Source organism: Trichoderma gamsii (genome assembly GCF_001481775.2).
Source record: "Trichoderma gamsii strain T6085 chromosome Unknown Scaffold_18.2, whole genome shotgun sequence".
Lineage (NCBI taxonomy): Eukaryota > Fungi > Ascomycota > Sordariomycetes > Hypocreales > Hypocreaceae > Trichoderma > Trichoderma gamsii.
The window spans coordinates 1-17,977 of NW_020171355.1; the positions used below are offsets into that span (position 1 = coordinate 1).

The window sequence follows — 17,977 nt, forward strand, 5'->3', positions numbered from 1 at the left end:
GATATAGTAGATATAGTAGATATAGTAGATATAGTAGATATAGTAGATATAGTAGATATAGTAGATATAGTAGATATAGTAGATATAGTAGATATAGTAGATATAGTAGATATAGTAGATATAGTAGTAGATATGGTAGACATATATGGTAGCAGGAGTAGCGGAAGTAGCAGAAGTCTACTGACCATCACTCTGCCAGCGTAAACTCAAACCTTAGATTCGGCCCTTCATGCTTGAGCAAGCCCCTGCCTACGCGTAATGAATCCTCTCAAAGCAATACAAACTCTCGGCCTAACTCAAATGCCAAACTTTCAGCCAAACATGCCAAACTCAAATCAAAGAGGCCACAAATCAGTAGCTATATATATCTGAGGACCACCCACGAATTCTCCTACCACGCGCTACATCCACAATAAAATCACACACATCCTTGATCTGTTCAAGAAGTCTCTGCCGAGTCCTCGCAATGGTGACTATTGCACAGTCTCGCCCACCGAACAGGACAGTTCCGCCAGCACCTCACGGCCTGACAGCCCTAAGCTCAGTGGCCAAGCCAAGGATCATACGGCGGTTTTGAGCGGGCGCTCGACATGATCGAAAAAGACGTCGGGGCGCATGCTGCAGGGAATGAAGAGCAGCGGCGCAAGAGAGTTCAGGTCGAGAAAGAGTTGGAAACAACCAAAGAGGCTCTGAAAATCAAGGATGCCCGAATTCAAAAGTTAGATTCGTTATTGTCCATAGGTGACTGGGCAGGCGATATTTTAGAGTGGTTTGGTTCGGTCGAACAGGCACATCCCACGGAAGAAAAAACGAAATACGTCGTGCCCAAGTAGAGAGCAAGAGGTGAAAAGAAAGATTCGGACGCTATAAACGAGAAGGCCATTTGGCGCATGGCAGCAGGGCCGTTCCACTAAGGAATCACTCGACCTGATTGAAAAGGACAACTCAAGGTCCGAAATTGGCGCGAGGATGGTTCAGACGAGAGCAAAGCTCCACCGACCTCGAGCCGTGGTGCACATCACACCAGTGTACGCAGGGCCACCACTCTGCCGCGCAAGGTCAGGTTGAAAAAGCCGAGGCTTCCAGATTCGCATAGTGGAATAATTCCTCCACGAGATGACCAGCAATGCTGCGTCGCTTGCGGGTGCGCTTCCATCTAGTTTGATAACGGGATGGAATGCTGCGGGCAACGAAATCGGACTCTGCAACCTCCTCGTGGTGTTGCCTGGGGCCCTGGTCATATCTACAGAATATGACCAGAGCCAGTGCAGAGACGTGCTTTCCAGAGGGCTTTGTACTCTAGTGCAGACATGATATCCTTGCGGAACATGCTTTTGGGGATGAATGGCCGTGCCTCCATAGCTACCCAGCTTGTAAAAATTGACACCCTCTTGAATTCATCCCAAGAGTCATTAGTACAAACTCGTAAAGTACAATCTACCTTCTTATGTATCGCAGACTACCCGAGTCCTTCTCGCCCATATACACACATCTTCAAGCATCTTCCAAGTCCCTCTAAGCCTCCTTCTTCAACGCCTCCAGACCCTCCGTCGGCCTCGGCCCTCCACGACTCCTCCTCTCCTCCTCAGCACCGCTCGCCTTCCACGCACTCAAAATGAGATTCACAATGTGATCCACGCCCACATCCTTCTTCACCTGCGCGAAAACCGTCGGGCCCCCTTCTCGCATCTTTCTCGCATCCCTCTCCATGACTCCCAAATCAGCGCCCACAGCCTCGGCCAAATCCGTCTTGTTCACGACCAGCAAATCACTCTGCGTAATTCCAGGACCTCCTTTCCGAGGCACCTTGTCGCCGCCGCTGACATCGATAACGTAGATGATGAAGTCGGCCAGTTCGCGGCTGTAGTTTGCAGCCAAGTTGTCGCCACCGGATTCAATGAGCAGAAGATCGGAATCGAACTCGGCGTGCAGGTCTTCCAGGGCGGCGAGGTTGGCGGAGATGTCTTCGCGGACGGCGGCGTGTGGACAGCCTCCGGTCTCGATGGCGCGGATGCGCTGGGGAGGTAGAGCCGCGTGGCGGGTGAGAAACTCGGCGTCTTCTTTGGTGAAGATGTCGTTTGTGACGGCGGCGAGAGAGTATTTCTCTCTGAGGGCGAGGCAGAGGGCCAGCATCAGAGCGGTCTTGCCTGAGCCAACGGGACTGTAGAGAGCAGGTCAGTATCTATGAAGTAAAAAGGTATTTCTCGTGGTGAATGGCAAAGAACTGTGAACTCACCCGCCAATTCCAATTGTGAATGCACGATCAGCCCAGGTGCGGCCCTCTACGATGGGCATCTCTCGTCCGATATAGCTGCCGGGGCCATCAAGGATTTCGTGAGAGTGGCCGTGCTCTTGAGCTGAGAAGCCATTGTGCGAGTGCGGCGCGCTGCCGTCGTGAGAGTGAGTGTGCGCCATGGTTTGGTCTTACAGTGGGGAAAGATGAGAGAAGAAAATAAAGGGATACAAGAAGAAGAAAAGACGAGAAAATTATGGCCGTGAATATTCACTAAAGAAAACGACATCTGAGACGTCACGTCAAGTCAAGATCCAGCCAACTGATAAGAGGCGCGGGGGAGGGGTCCAAGTGTGGGTGGAGCCAAGAGCTGGATTTGACAGCTGAATTGAGCTTCAGATCTGATCTCTTATCTATACAAGTAATAGAAACAAGTCATGGCCCGTGTCGGCGATATGCGCCTGGGCCTAGTGGGCGAGAGTAGCAAATAGGTCAGATGGTTGGTCAATTCTTGTCTTCATTTGCTCCGTCATAATGTACAGCTCGTACACAGGTCTATATAATTACACAAGCCAAAGCCAAATCTCTTCCTTTGCCTGGCTAATATCTTGGTCTCTTTCTTCTATCCTCCTTTTTTTATTCCTTCTCCATTACTGAGCTGTCGGTGGCGCATTGGTATCATCCTTGGGAGATACCGGTGCTGCTGATACTTCAGACACACCAGCATTCTCCAAAGCCGCCGACTTCTTCTTGGCCATAAACTCGCCAATCTTGGTCAGCATCTCCTCTGACAGCTCCGGCTCTCCTTGCTCCGCGCGAGCTTCCCGGTTCTTCTCGTGGAACTCGTCCAATGGTGTCTGCATAGCCTTGATGGTCTCCTGTCGGCCCTTCTTCAAAGCCTCCTCCATCTCCTTCTTCTCAATGTACCACGCCTCGTGTCTTGTTCTGAATCTTGAAAACTTGTTTCTCAGCTCGTCCACAACCTGCTCCGGCATCGGTGGTGACAACAGTCCGTAGTAGAATGATCTGTCTTCAACTTGCTCGCGAACAGTGTCCGCAGGCATGGTTTCGAATTCTGGGACCTCGACCTCGGGCCAAGGAATCACAACGTTGAGACCGGGTACCACGCGATCCCACTTCTTGCCGTATTGCCAGCGGTCCAAAGACATGTTTGGGGACTGCATGTTCGGAGGTACCGCCTTGAGCTGATTTATGACGGTGTCTCGGGTGACGCCTGTGTCGGGGTTCGTCATCGGGTAGACGAGGCGGACGGATGCGATAGAAATGGGCATGGGCTGCGGTCGACTGGGGTTGCCAAACATGCCTTGAACAACAGCCTATACATCGTCAGATATTTAGCATAGTTGAGAGAATTTTCTAACAAGAATCGACATACCTGGTGGCGGTGCTCCAAAGTAACGGTTCCGGATTGTGGCTGGACCGACTTGATGCGATCAATCTTGCCCTTGTCCGGACCATCCTGAATAACCACTCTGTCGCCAGGCGCAAGGTTCAGCTGCTTCACGCCTCCAGCCCAAGCACAGCGCTGCTCAATCACTTTCGGGTTCGGTTGGTGCAGGCCATAATTTGACCAGTCCTGTCGCACATTCTCCTTGAAGGCGCCGTAGTCGTTAAATCCTAGGTCTCGCTTAGGCGCCAAAGGCCCCAATTCCCAATCTTCTTTCCGGGCTTTTCTTGCGTCTTTGAGATTTTGTCGGACTTCCTCGACTGCTGATCGGAGTGCAAGACGGCTTCGAAGCTTGGTGTCGACATTTTCCTGCTCCATCTGGAGTCTCGTGCGGCGAGACGCCTGGCGCTGCGCCTGGGCCGCCCGCTTCGCTAGTTTCTGCATGGCTGTGGGAGAGAATCAATGTCGTTTGTCTATGATTCTGAATCGCAGCCCATTGATCGCAATGGACGCCGCCCGCAACACCAGAGATAGATCGTGATATCGACTGATGGTCTTTTGCGGGACGACTACGACTTTCCAGATGGACTCGGAAAATCTTCGATTTGATCCAAGATGGGCTTAGCGCGGGACATGGCAATGCGGCACTGATAAGCTGATAGGGCCAGGCCAGGTTATGGCTATGGCGGGGTGTATAAGCACGATCATGCGCACTGTATGCTATGGGAGGCTTCTACTAGTGAGAGCTTGGTGTGCCCGGCTGTCTGACATGCCTGCGGCTCTGCAGCAATACAGTGCGCAGGCAACTCGGAGCAGGACGCGTTAGCACGGGGTACCTGTACTTGCTCTTGGCAGCACGCTAATGGCGGCGAGTACATTGTGATGCTACAAGCGGCGTCACGGAGTCTTGGAGAGATTGCGGTAAGATAAAGGGGAGGGAGTCAAGGAGAAAAGGAAGCAAAAGCAAAGCAAGGAAAAAGGAGAGTGAGTTTGATGCAGCAATGCCATGGCAAGGAGTAGCTGATACAAAGCAGCTACTGTACAGAGCACTTTGTACATGTCTTGGTAACTTGAACACAACGCTGCACTTGGATGGAGCACGGAGAGCACCAGTTCTCCGATGCCTTTCCTGCATTTCATTTCAGCTGCAATTTCAGCTCCGGCTCTGGCTGCAGCAGCCAAATCAACAAGAAGCCGATTACACTGTGCTTTTACACCCAACGATGGCTCTTATGCGTCCAGATCAAGGGCTACTCACGTATCTATAACTCCCAGTGGACTCAAGACCAAAGACGCCCAAACAAGGAAATGCGTCGTGAGCATGTCGATCATGTGATCCCTTAATTTGAGGTTCTGGCGCATCAGCTTCAACGCGCTGACGCTACTGCTTGCACTACCACCGCCGTGCAGCTCCCCCAGCCACGGCTGGACGTACCGGTACTAATTTATGACAGCTCTTCCGGCATGCATGCAGCAATTGCCATGGCCAAGTCCTAGAGGCGTAGGACTTTGCCACCAGGAGTTGCAGGGCCGCATGTCAGGAGGCACAGCAGGCCGTGTCACCCTGCTTAGGCGGCGGGAAGCGGTCTAGCTGGGCCTGGGGAAGATAGACGGAGCCTTGGTATGGTGAGATTAGGTGATGGCGGTGCCAAATACGAGGTTGATGCAGCAGCGCATTTGGTGTTGGTGCACTGTATGACAGGTTCGAGTAGCGGCCTGTTGTCATTCCCAACAAATCGTCCATTACCACTGCTAATCACTAGAGTAGCTGCTGCTAAGACAAGGCTACATATTGATTCAAGATGAAGCATCATGGGACGTCTGTAAGTATACGGACAGTGAACTTTTACTCCAGTAAATGTATCTACTACCTTACCTACCTTACTTACTGAAGGAGAGGCCACTCGCTGCACTACAACACCCAGCATGACCTGAAGTACTTACAGTCGACATCATCAATTCGCACATGATTGCACACCGAATGATTCACAGATCATCTCAGCGAGCTTGATGCAAAACGCAGCTCTAGTGCCAGATCAGGGTACTTGACTCTATAACCTGCCGCTGTTGATGATGCTGCGGCGCCCCGTACTCACTACATCTACTCGCAGCGGCAACATCCATGGTCCCCTTCTGCCCGCACGCGCCCCCGTAAAGCAGCCACAGGCCATGTACAGCTACTTTGTCTCAGTTTAGCGGTGGAGCTCCATCTTATAAAGGATCAAGTAACGCTCTTTGGCGCTCGCAAGTGCTGCGCCGTACGGAGCTCCGAGTAGCGTGTACCTGGCTCTAGCGCTGGGAGGTCTGCCTCGTCACATGTACCGGCCCTTATCTCCCAGCAGCGTCTCAGCCACCTCCCGCCGGCGACGCGTCCAGGCCGGGCATCCCTCGAGCCTCTGGCCGTCTGGCTGTCTGTCTCTTCTGCAGCCTCGTTTGCCGTGCCGCGTCGTGCCGTTGCCGTAGTAGCGGTCAGATAAGGTAGAAGAGCAGTGGGATTTATTGGCTACACTGTAGAATTAAATCCTTCAGTATAGGTACATGTGCCTGTATTACAGAGCAGAGCTCGGCGACCAAGCTGCAGCCGCTAAAAGAACTGATGAGATCAATGCCAGGTGCATGTGCTGTGATTACACCGAGTACCGAGTACTTCACCAACCGGAAGACTTGGTACCGCGTGGTAGCGCTGAGCTTTGCAGTGGCTGGAGTACGCACAGCACCGCACAGCATAGCAGGCAAAAGCCGGGGCCACCTGGACAGGCAATCAAGCCATTGGCGAGTCCCCAGAGAAATTGTTGGCTGCCTCAGGACGCGCTAGCCAAGGTACGCAGTACAAGAGCAAGTATAAGGTACAGCAGCACAGGCAGTGCTGAGCGCCGTCGTCGCCAGGGCCACTGCTAATTAGAGAAACAAGAGCTGAACAGCACCTGGAGTCCATCAATCAATCTGCTAGAATCTGTGCATATCTTATTTGCTGCAGATGAATGTCTGCCTTGGACAGAATCGGCTTCAGGAAATCATTTCGTAGCTGAGTCCTAATAATCTCTCTTATTAATATTCTCATTTTCCATCATTGCGGCTTTGCTCATTACGACACATATCCTGCATTACAAGTCCTCCAGGACCGCAGAGGACTCGCCAGCCCCCAAGAATAAAAAGCAGCGCTCGCTCCCCCCTCTCTCCACAAGTCACCCGGTAGCGCCAAGTACCCGGTACCTCGTGCCTGCAAAAGCCAAAAAAAGGCCCAGGCCTGACCCAGACCAGCTTCTCTCTCTCTTCCGTCACAATCCCCCTTCTGACGTCCATCTCTCTTCCTTTCATTCCATCACAACCGCCATCCACCAACGCCCGAGACGCTCGCTGCCTTCATTGTTACCAGCCGACGCTTCTTATCCATCTCCCAGAATCCCCAAACGACGCCATGGCTGAAATCCGCCGAAAGCTCGTCATCGTCGGCGACGGTGCCTGCGGTAAAACCTGTTTGTTGATGTGAGTGCTGATGCCCATCAAATCCTGTGTGCGGCACGCTTCCTCGCGCCGCCATCGCCCTCGAGCTTCGGCGCTGGATGCAACGCATCGCCATCTGTTCACAGCATCGAGCCCAGCTAACCCGTCTGCCGCGCAGTGTCTTCTCCAAGGGCGCTTTCCCCGAGGTACGCATTGAAACGCAGTCCATCTGCATCCCCTATTTTGCCCTCCGCCGCGTTTTCATTAGCCGCCGCCTTTTATTTTCCCGCCCCCAAGAGCCTCCACAACAGCATTATCAACATCATCATCGCCAATGGGAGATGAATCGCCGACCCGAGCCCTTTTTTCTGCCATGTCCTGCCAGTTTCTTGATGGTAGCTTTGCCGCAAGATCGAGATGGGGTGGTGCGGTGTTGGCATCAGCCCCCGACCGCGGCAAAATTTCTTGACGTGTCATAATCTGGCTACGGGCTCCTTATCAGCCTAGCTAGCAACCACCAAATATCCTTATCCCCATCAGCATTCTCATCACCACCATCAAGCCCTGCCATCCGCCATCGGTTTTCTCTGTCTTGCAAAAAGAGAGCGGAAGAAATGGGGATGAAATATACGACACCTTTACATGCTGCCCCATAACCAACGCGACGCTGACGTATAATGTCTTTTTAGGTCTACGTCCCCACCGTTTTCGAGAACTATGTCGCCGATGTTCAGGTTGACAACAAGCACGTTGAGTTGGCCCTATGGGATACGGCTGGCCAGGAGGATTACGACCGTCTCCGACCTCTCTCGTACCCTGACTCTCACGTCATCCTGATCTGCTTCGCCATCGACTCTCCTGATTCTCTGGACAACGTCCTGGAGAAGGTACGTCATCCGACTTTGCCATGTCTCTGAAAATGGGAGAAATGCTAACACGTTTGTGTCTTTGGTAGTGGATCTCTGAGGTCGTGCACTTCTGCTCTGGTCTCCCCATCATCCTCGTTGGCTGCAAGAACGATCTGCGAGACGACCCCAACACCATCGAGGCCTTGAGGGCGACCAACCAGAAGCCGGTTTCCACTCAGGACGTGAGTTTTCTTTGTTCATATGAATTCTGCCTCACCACGCAGACATGCTGACCGCGTATCCCCATTTAGGCTGAGGCTGTTGCTAAGAAGATCGGAGCCTACAAGTACCTGGAGTGCTCTGCCCGAACCGGCAACGGTGTTCGTGAGGTCTTTGAGCACGCTACTCGTGCCGCCCTCATGTCCCGCACCAGCCGCAAGAGCAGCCACAAGAAGTGCCTTGTCCTGTAAACACGTTTTATCTTTGCGCCCGTCCATCTCAGACGCAATCCGTTTCCATTCTCGGCTCGATTCCCCCCTTTGTTTGTAATTCGATGCGTTTCTTGCTCTTCCTCACGAGCCAGCTGAAACAAACAAATACATGGCTGGTTTGGTGATTAAGGGGATGGATGTCAGCCTCAATGGTATCGGCTGTTTACGGATACAGGTTTTTTCTTTTTTTTTTCCGGGAGATTTGGGATTCGATTGTCTCGTTTCCCGTGTCTCGCTTCGCCGGTGGCCACGGCGAGAAAGGGTTATTATTGGTTGCGTGCATGGTTCTGCAGTCCCATCACCGTCATGGAGTAAGGATTCTCTAGGGAAAGAGATGATTCGCGAGAGAAGGTAAACCAGAAGTTTCCCCCCCTTATGCCTCTGTCATAATGCCGGCGGGCAAGCCGGTCTTGCTTTACTGTATCTTCCCAGTGGTGCGAAGCGGGTCGACGGGCCTAATGTTGGAGGTGTGGCTTTCTTTTTTCTTTAGCTACGAGCGGTTGATGGTTGATTCGGCAGCGTACAGATGGAATAGAAGGGCATGCAGTTTGTCTAGCTTATGGGAGGAGGGAGGAGAGTCACCAGACGAGAAGAATTTGCAAGGAGATGTAAGTAGGTAGTCGTGGATTTGTCGCACTTTTTTGGAAGTTGCCGGGATTCGTGAGCGGTCTCTACAACAGGTTATCATACATTGTTTCGTTTTTTCTTTTCCACTTTCTGCAGTCTCGGGCACGAGCATCTCCGCGCTGTGCTTCTGCTCTTCAACCATCTCCTTTTTTTTTTCTTTTTTTAATTTGGTATGGATGGTTGTAATATTGGTTTATCTTTTACACTGAAGATGCTAGATTGCGAATAACCCATCTTGATTTCCCCGACGGCTGTGAATTTGTCCACGTTGTGGCTCGTGATGTACGCGGCTAGGTATTTGACAGCCTTGCTGCAAGACACGGGTGTAAGGTAATGTTTCCTTGTGGCACAGTGGGTGCCATTGATTTCTCCTACGGCGATAGCTACTCTAGCTGCCTATGGAAAATACGCATGCAATGCTCTCTCCTGTCAACACCTTGCCTTGCTACACTTGATCGTCGTGATATGTCGTTAATCCACTCATTCATCAACCTGCTTCACTTTACCCATCATATGCCATATAGTTATTCTTCTACACGCTCGCCCATCCATCCAGCCTAAGCATCATCTCGTCATCTATAACTGTCGTGACTAAGAAAGGCGTCGAGGCGAGGAGGGAATTCTAGTAGGGCGCTTAGACGGGGCAAGTCTGGAATAAATTCAGTCAGAGTCCGTTTATTGCTTGTCGAGATTGTCTTCTAGGAAGAGAAGAAGAAGAGACTTACGGCACCGCATTTGGAGCAGGTCTTTGAGCTGGAGTCCATGGCGGCGGAGCATTTGGGGCAAGAGGAGTGGTTGAAGTTGACGGGCTGCATTTTGGATGTGTGTAGCTGAAAAGCAAAGCTATTTAAATAGATAGTATGGAGTTGATGGACGAGTTTGGTTGATTGTTGGGGAGAGAGCCTCGGATTTTTTGGAGGTGAGCGGGGTCGTCTGCTTTATATGTCAGGTCAGATAATAAGGGTCTGGTCGCTATGGAGGTGGTTCTAGGACGCGGCACATCGCGGCGGGTGGGCAGTCGGTCATTCGGCAGGTGAGGCGTTGGAGCTTCATTGGCTTGTAGGGAGGGCACTATTTACTATTGAGGATTAACCGCTATTTCATGGATGCTATTAGCTTCACGTTGCATTGTATTAGTGGTGGATGGAACTAGCTACTAGCAGTCACAAAGAGCCAACAGCTTTGAGATTACTGTAACCCTCCTACATGATTCTATATGTTGAGGCATCTTATCTAATGTGCCGTCTATATTCATCAAGTTGGCCAACATGAGAGCACGGATAAAGAAAGGCAAGAGGGGAAAGGCAGGATTGAGGGATCAAATTGTTTTGGAGAAGCCTCTCGGGGCTTGTATCCGCTCTGTTTCGGGGGGGCTTGATTTAGCGGGGGCTGTGTGGGCTCATTTACCATGGGCGTAATGCCTGAGAGGCGATTGGCTGGTGGCGTAGCCGTTGCTTTAGAGCGTATTGAGCTTTGATGCTGTGTGGCATTTGATACGATAGGCAAACAGGCAACGATATGGGGGTTGTGCTGCCTACGTACCTATCTTAGTTAATAAGAGCATCTACATGTACATACAGCTGCTGTTATCTTTCCGTCGGTGACTTATCGGTGTATGTCTGTTGATCCTTGCTACCTGCTTCAGGCAAAAAGGCTGAACCTCCGCGGATTGATCATGTGCTCGCTTTGTGAACCCGTGACAGCCTGTTTTAGGGAAGACGAGAGTGGCCACGCGGATACTTGCGGCGATGCGGCGTGGAAGTGAGGCGAGAAATGAGGCTGCTGACGATGTGTTTCCAAAAGCGGTAGAGGAGAGCTTGGTTGTATCGACGCCTGCTTTGGGGAGGGTTTGTGGCTACCCGGCAGTTGATGAGAATGTTGTCTGGGATTCTGCTATACGCATTGACATGGGTTGAAATGCGGCCTACTTTACGCAAGTTGTACATACATGCACATAGGTACATTGGAGAATCACTGTTCATATCTTCACTGGACGGCGAATTCCATAGATATACGTCTTTATACCTATGGCCCGTCTATGGAAATCAACCACCGCTGGTCTTACACAAAGCCGTGTACCCCAAAAGCGATTACAAAAAAGTCAGAATCCAATCAGACTCCCTTATTGTACATACAGTCCTGTTCAATCCTTCTCCCTACATCTAGGGAGGTTATGCATATTCCTTTGGTTCCATGCTCTCTATATATGTGTGTATTCGTAGTCATACAGTTAACAAGTTCTATAATTTAAGTTCGTGGGCTTTGCTATTCTACGTGCATTGCGCTGTAGTCTCTGAGCCTGTTGGACGATAATTGTCAGTATGATGGATAGGGCAGTTGATGATATCAAGAGAGGACTCACCATTAATCAATTTATCTATTGCCTGAATCACGCTGATCACCATGACGGCAACTCCAAACACCACTATTGCGCCAGCCACATATGTGCGCCAACTCCTCGTCGTCAGCTTGATGTAGCACATGGGCGGCAAGATGTACGCCATGGCCACCGCGCTGGTTGCGCCCACGAGCTCAAAGACGATGCCCAAATCGCATGTTAGCATGCTCAGAGTCGTGGCGCCGGCAACCAGTGCTGTGCTGATGATCAGATGCCGCCGCAGGTCAAACGGCTCGTTGGGATAAAAGTATGTAATCATGACCTCGCGACAGACGAATGCTTCCAGAGGCAGAGTCGTCAGCATGTTGAGTCCAAAGCACAGTCGTGCGACGTTGACCATGGAGTTGTCCGAGGAAAAGTTGTTGAGCACGTTGCCCATTGTCTTGTCGCCAAAGGTGAGGAAGCCGCCGAGGGCCATGATCAGACATGCGAGCATGGAGACGACGGTGGAGTAGTGCGTGACGCGGGAGAAGTTGTCGATTGTGGGGGTCTTGAGGGAGCCGTAGATGAGGAGGGAGTTGTGATGGCAGACAAATGCTACACAGGTCAGCGTTAGCCATGACTTTTTGGTGGTGGTAGTGGAAGGTGTTCATACCAAATGATATCACGCCAATGGCTTGAAAGATGCCGCTGTTGATTGTCAACAGCGGCGTGCTAAAGGACCCGCGGTCCGCAGACGGAACAAGCACGCCTTGCACCAGCACCGTAACGACAATGACCAGCATGCCGATGAGAGCCAGTGTACTCGCCTTGGCCAACTATTTGTTTGAGCAGTGTTGCATTAGCAGGAATTCACTCTCCTCCAGGCATGCCTAGTCTAGATGAACAGCGAATTAGTATCTTACCTTTGCAATGTCCCTGTATAAAGTCAATGGGTAGCTGATTCCCATGCAAAACACCGCAATCGCAACCCTTCTGTTCGTCAACAGCCCCAGGACCGGCACGCTCCCCAGATCCGTCCAGATAGCGGTCAAGACATGCGGAATCGTATCGCCCACAATCACGCCAAAGGCCACCATGCCGCCAAAGGCAAACACCCACTGCGCAACGCTAATGGCAATCAGTCCCGGCCGGCCGAAGCAGTGCTCGACCGTGCCCTGGAAGCTGCTCGTGCCGCTCAGCTTGCTGTTGATGACAATCAGGCAGATGGTCCAGTCCACCACGGCCGTCAGCGCAATGAGCAGCACCGTGCCCGCCAGCAGGCCCGCCTGCCGCATTGCATATGGCTGGCCGATGATGCCGGCGCCGATGATGGAATTGGCCATGTTCATAAAGGCGGACTGCAGCCCGGACTTTGGTCGGCGCAGCTCTGCCGTTGCGGCGCTCTCTTCGTCGCCGTCCTCGCCCGCGTCGTCCCATTCTCGAGCGACCGTGATGCTGGGCGCCTCGATTTCGGTGAGCAGCGGCACGCGGTGGGAGTCGTTGATGGAGGTGGCGCCATCGTCAAAGTCGAATCGGTCGTCGGACGAGAACGACGACGTCGAAGGCCGGCCGTGGAGGGGTCCGTCGCTGAAGTTGAGGATGCGCGGCGTCAGATCGAACTGCACCCGGCCGGGCGTTCGCGGCGTCTTGGATTCGGTCTCAAAGTCGGGCCGCGGCGTCTTGAGCACGCTCGTGGTGATGATGGAGAGGTCGCCTCGCTCCGCCTCGCCGTCGCCCAGCAGGCCGCGGTCCTCGTCGCCAAAGGTGGTCTCGCCGTAGGTTTCTTTGGCCATGGTCATTATAACAGCGTGGCGGCGTCTCGCCCGGTCACCATTTTCGCACCGAGGCAGCCACGGACTAAATAAGAACAAAGGCTGAAAACGAAGAAGTAATGCAATTTCCGCTGCTGCCTGAGCAAGCCGTGCCTAGTATCGCCGCCAAACAAAGTCTATGGGCTGGGAAATATCGCGTCTCCCACGGCCAGATTCAGGGGCTTTGGTGTTTCTCAAATGCTATTGCAACCGGAGTTTGACCCTGAGGACCCGAGAGCTACGCAATTGCAGCCCGCAACGGGTTTAGTGCCGCCTGTAGATGTTGCAGGTCATGCCCGACTAGGCTAAGCCGAGGCGGGCTTCTGGGTCTATCTAAATCCGCGCCGGCGGAGCTCAGGCGGGTCGGGACCTGCTGGAATCCAGATTTAGTGGATGCTGGAGCCTATAATTAATTTGACTTGATCAATAATGAAAGAGCTGCTGTGAATCATGTATTGTATTATTAAGGAAGAAGAAATGAAAGAAAGAAGAAGAATGATGTAGACGAATTGGCATATGGAAAATACTAATTGATGGTTAGTCATAGCCCGACGTTTCCATGACCTCAGCTTACAACTTGTTCACTCTCAGCATCTTCGATCGTACCTAATGATAGAGAAGATGACGCAAATATTCTAAAATAATAATTCTCTACCAATAGAATCATTAAGGAGTTGTGCTAGGAGATTGGGTCGAACTACATGCGAAGTAGCTCTACTATAATCGCAATACAAGGTACCTGAGACATGGACGATCACACGGTAGCATTTCAGCAGTTCGCGCGAGTGGAGGTGGTACTGCTAACATAAGATAGATCTCGATAGATCGCTGCCAAGAGGTTAAGAAACATTTTAGCCTACAGACGTACAATGAATCGCGACACGTATCAAAATGAACGTTTTGCAGCGCATTTAGTAAAAACACCTCTATCTGTGCTCAATCCCATCACAGCGCATTATGACTTGATCTACCTAAGGTAGGTACTGTAAGAGCACCACTAGACACGAAGAAAATACAGCTTCAAACAACGTACTTGCGGAAGATCTAGCGTCTATACAAGAGTCAATGTTCCATTGTAGCTGCTACTTCATCCAGCCACCTGATACAGGATACATATACTACTAGATGTGAGCTGTTTCTTTGTTGATCTAGCACGATCAAGGCAGCGATAATGCTCCCAGCATATTTCACAGTAATGTTGATGAAAGTGAGGCGAGATGACTTAGATAAGCATAAACAGGTAAATCCTGCTCAAATAAACAAAAAGAAAAGCCCTTCAACTGCTACTTTGATTGGGTTCCTGATGGTGCAACCACTACTTGCCTACGTGTACCAATGCGCTGTACCAATGCGCAAGTCTTCACCGGCCATATCATTCGTTTAATATATCCAAATCATTCTTTATTCCAAGCTACAGGAAGTCTATTGCCATTGAAACATGCCTATACCGCCTGCTGGGGGGAGTCGTGGACAACTATGCCGTTGCAGACTTTGGGAGCGTTATAGGTTGGCAAGTGCCGATATCACCAAGGCAAAATGGAACTCCACAAAGTTGCATCTGAGATAGTTAGGGCTCGCCATATTTTGACAGCACATAGTTCCCAAACAATTGTAAAGTAGTTGCTAATTGATCGCTCTTTGCTGTGAGAAAGGAGTTCATTCGGAAATACTCGCAAATACAAAACTAATGAACTAGACGCAAAGCCTTCATAACATGGCTGGGGTTATAAAATGAGCCAGTCTTGATCCGGTCTGTCTACTCTTAAACTTATATCTGACATTGGAAATTGTATGGAAGGCTGAGATATGGTGGCGTTACTTTGCGTACGTATAGAATGAGACAATAACTTAGAGCGATGTCATCGCGAATCCATCGGTTCAACCAATCCTGCAGTATTATGTTAACAAATAGTATTAATATGATATGATTATATAGATGAGAAGATTGATAAAGCTCTTAGCCAATCGAAGCATGTCTCTTGGTCCATCGATGCACTATTTGGGAATGAGTTTAGAGTGGAATACATCCCGAGCTGTGATCTGTGATAGCCAAGGTGATCGTAATTGGCTGGAAGTACAAGTATTACAACATTTGATAATACCCACAAAGCTTGTAGATTCGATACCGAGTTTTATAGGAAAATGAAAGGAGAGGGGGGAGCGGATGGGGAGTCTGACGATTGCCAATTTTTCGTATAACTTGTCCTGTAACGAGACAACCTCATCATTAAATGCTAGGTGGGATTCAAGCACAATGATAAAAAGACATTGTGGCTAAATTTATACTTCGTTCCATTGCAAAATGCCCCAAACGTCTTGTAAGTTAACCATAGGATGCCTTTTATTTGCATAACTCTCTTGAGAGAGGATGAATCGCCGTTGCCGCGTCATTCGAGGTTTCTCAATCTTTGAAGCCTTGCATTGACCGAGCGGCCTACGAGGCTTGACTCTAGAGTATCTACATCTGGTAAGACCGTGACTTGATTTCATGCCTTGACAGTAAGAGGACATGTGAATTTCCTAAAAGAGCGTGAAGAGACCTTTTCATCTCAGTTAGTGAAGGAGTATGTAAACATAATAAATTGTAATCTCTACCAGAACAGCTATACCAGAACACAAATAGATCAGCTGGGTGGTTAAGCAAGCGTGATCAACAAACCATTGCAAAGTCAGTATATCACGAGTAAGTCCTTTGGGGAGGAAGAAGAAAATTGTAGAGTAGCTAGCTAAGATCTTTCAAATTCTTCGCTACTCCATTACGATCGACTAAGCTAATCACATGTTTCAACCTCGGAAGGCAGCGCTCAAGAAATTGATCAAGCATCAACAAGGAAAAATCGTCAAAGGTCGAAAAAAGATCGGCGTGGTAACCACCGTAATAGGTGTTGTCCATGACATCAAATGACAGACAGGATGATCGCGGGCAAATCAGGGCACACCGCTTCTTGGAGCCAACGAGTGGCTACGTGAGCCTAAGTGACCGACATTGGAGCCAAGTCAATAATACCACATGCTGTCAGGAGTTGGCCAACTGAAAATGACATCTGATATCACCCTTGGACTATATCCACAGACCACAGCTCTGCCAAAAAATCGAGATAAACGTATCAAGATACGATATTTCCCAAAATCTTCACGCAGCTGCCGGCAAGATTAAGCTGTGCCAAAGATTACCAAATCGCCAATTAACGAAGGCAAATGAACATTGAAGAACTTCGATCCCCAACAGTGGCAATAAATTCTGTAACTCAGGTAATCATAGATCAAGTGGACTCATGAGAACCTGCGCGATGATATGTAACGTTTACAACTGATGCATTAAATACCTGTTTTGTTCTCAGCTGTTTCATAGTACTTGTCGTAATAAGAGAGAGGGTAGACAACGGTGAGGGCCTCTCAGCCTGCAAGGAGTTCTTTGAATGCAGCATTGGCTTGTATGCTTTACTGTGACAACCGACGGATATATTCGGTAGAATACTTTGGTCCAGTGGCAACTTCATCATCTACATTAGACGAGCGGCGACATAATTTGCATTTTTTCACAGCATATTCTGACAGATGTTCATATTGCAGGCCATCAGGTAGATGTTTTAATAGAATAGCAAGTCATCACCCTACTGATTAGAAGCTTGAGGACAATCATCCAGCAATTGACAATCACGTATCGCCGTTGATTGAACGAAAATTTGACAAAGTGGCTATCTAAAGCTCAATATACACTTAACGTCTAGGGACAGATCAGCATATTGAAGCATATCAAACGGGCGACACTGGATCCCTATGGATCCAGGTTTTGCAGAATTCTGTTCAAACTCCTTGAATACGAGAAATCGAGTAAACCGGGTCTTCGGTGAGGACAGCCGAGTGTAAAGAGGAAAGACAACGATTTGAGGGGCAAAGTGTTTAGCCATGGAGTGGAGATCTTACTTCACTCACCCCTAACGGAGGCAAAAGATCTCCCGCTACAGAAAGACGGTAACTACCGTTTGCCTATGGCCTTGTAAAACTGGCCAGTGGAGTATCTCCATAGAAGTGCCTCTGATCCAATAAAACTGTTGCTGGATCTTCATAAAGCCTGGCCAACGGATGAACAGTTCCACCAGTCAGTTTTGTAAAGGTAATACGACAATACGGTAGTATATACAGGCCATTTTACATGCCTACTGTGTAAGCCACCAATGGCCTTGCTGTCTTTACTGCCCATGTCTACCTTCAGTATTTGGAAGAGGAATGTGGATGGGGGTCAAAACCGTAGATCTTGTCGTCGTGATATTATCGGAATCACTTCTGTGGCCTGACTCTGACACACTAGCTTCGTTCCGTTGCTCCCGCGTATACTAACCGGACCGCTACGGAACAGATCCAACACTTGCTAAGATTCTGGTCCACAATACAAGACACAGCCACAAAGAATCGCGATATCTTTGTCAAAAGGATCCGTTTGTTACCGAGGCCGTGCGTACCTGCCTAGCAGCGTAACATTCGCCTTAACAAACGTGCAACATCATTTCCAAAAGAAGAAAAGTGGAACAAAGGAAGCGAGCGAAGAGATCCCCCCCCTAGTGGATCAGATGAATGATGGCTCGCCAGGAACCGGTAGAGCAGTGATACGCGGCAAAACTTATGCAATGAAGCCAGCATAACTATTTTTGTTTGGCATATTAACACGGTAGACTTTGCACATGCACAGGATGTTGCTCCCATGCGAACTAGTGTATCGGGCCTTCTCTCTACCCCGTCTATATACTTCGATATTAGCCGCAATTTCGTACCCGCGGCTCTGCAAGGGCCGCTG

At 50.0% G+C, this 17,977-nt stretch overlaps 5 protein-coding genes across 5 annotated transcripts; 2 read left to right on the forward strand and 3 right to left on the reverse strand.

Moving 5' to 3' along the window:
• Positions 1-1,515: 1,515 nt before the first annotated feature.
• On the reverse strand, positions 1,516-2,415 carry TGAM01_v205607 (urease accessory protein UreG; the record flags this gene model as incomplete). The annotated part of the gene is made up of 2 exons (XM_018801084.1): positions 1,516-2,161; positions 2,237-2,415. The coding sequence occupies 2 exons, from the start codon at positions 2,413-2,415 to the stop codon at positions 1,516-1,518; spliced, it is 825 nt and encodes a 274-aa protein (XP_018665916.1).
• Positions 2,416-2,883: 468 nt separating this feature from the next.
• On the reverse strand, positions 2,884-4,085 carry TGAM01_v205608 (hypothetical protein; the record flags this gene model as incomplete). The annotated part of the gene is made up of 2 exons (XM_018801083.1): positions 2,884-3,570; positions 3,630-4,085. 2 exons carry the CDS (start codon positions 4,083-4,085, stop codon positions 2,884-2,886), a joined length of 1,143 nt encoding a protein of 380 aa, XP_018665915.1.
• Positions 4,086-6,257: 2,172 nt separating this feature from the next.
• Positions 6,258-6,558, forward strand: TGAM01_v205609 (hypothetical protein; the record flags this gene model as incomplete). Its single annotated transcript, XM_024549671.1, has 2 exons — positions 6,258-6,461; positions 6,553-6,558. 2 exons carry the CDS (start codon positions 6,258-6,260, stop codon positions 6,556-6,558), a joined length of 210 nt encoding a protein of 69 aa, XP_024405529.1.
• A 501-nt stretch (positions 6,559-7,059) lies between these two features.
• TGAM01_v205610 (GTP-binding protein rhoA) lies at positions 7,060-8,403 on the forward strand (the record flags this gene model as incomplete). The annotated part of the gene is made up of 5 exons (XM_018801082.1): positions 7,060-7,127; positions 7,264-7,291; positions 7,775-7,972; positions 8,041-8,175; positions 8,245-8,403. The coding sequence occupies 5 exons, from the start codon at positions 7,060-7,062 to the stop codon at positions 8,401-8,403; spliced, it is 588 nt and encodes a 195-aa protein (XP_018665914.1).
• Positions 8,404-11,321: 2,918 nt separating this feature from the next.
• TGAM01_v205611 (hypothetical protein) lies at positions 11,322-13,170 on the reverse strand (the record flags this gene model as incomplete). The annotated part of the gene is made up of 4 exons (XM_018801081.2): positions 11,322-11,350; positions 11,414-11,986; positions 12,045-12,207; positions 12,295-13,170. The coding sequence occupies 4 exons, from the start codon at positions 13,168-13,170 to the stop codon at positions 11,322-11,324; spliced, it is 1,641 nt and encodes a 546-aa protein (XP_018665913.2).
• Positions 13,171-17,977: the final 4,807 nt, after the last annotated feature.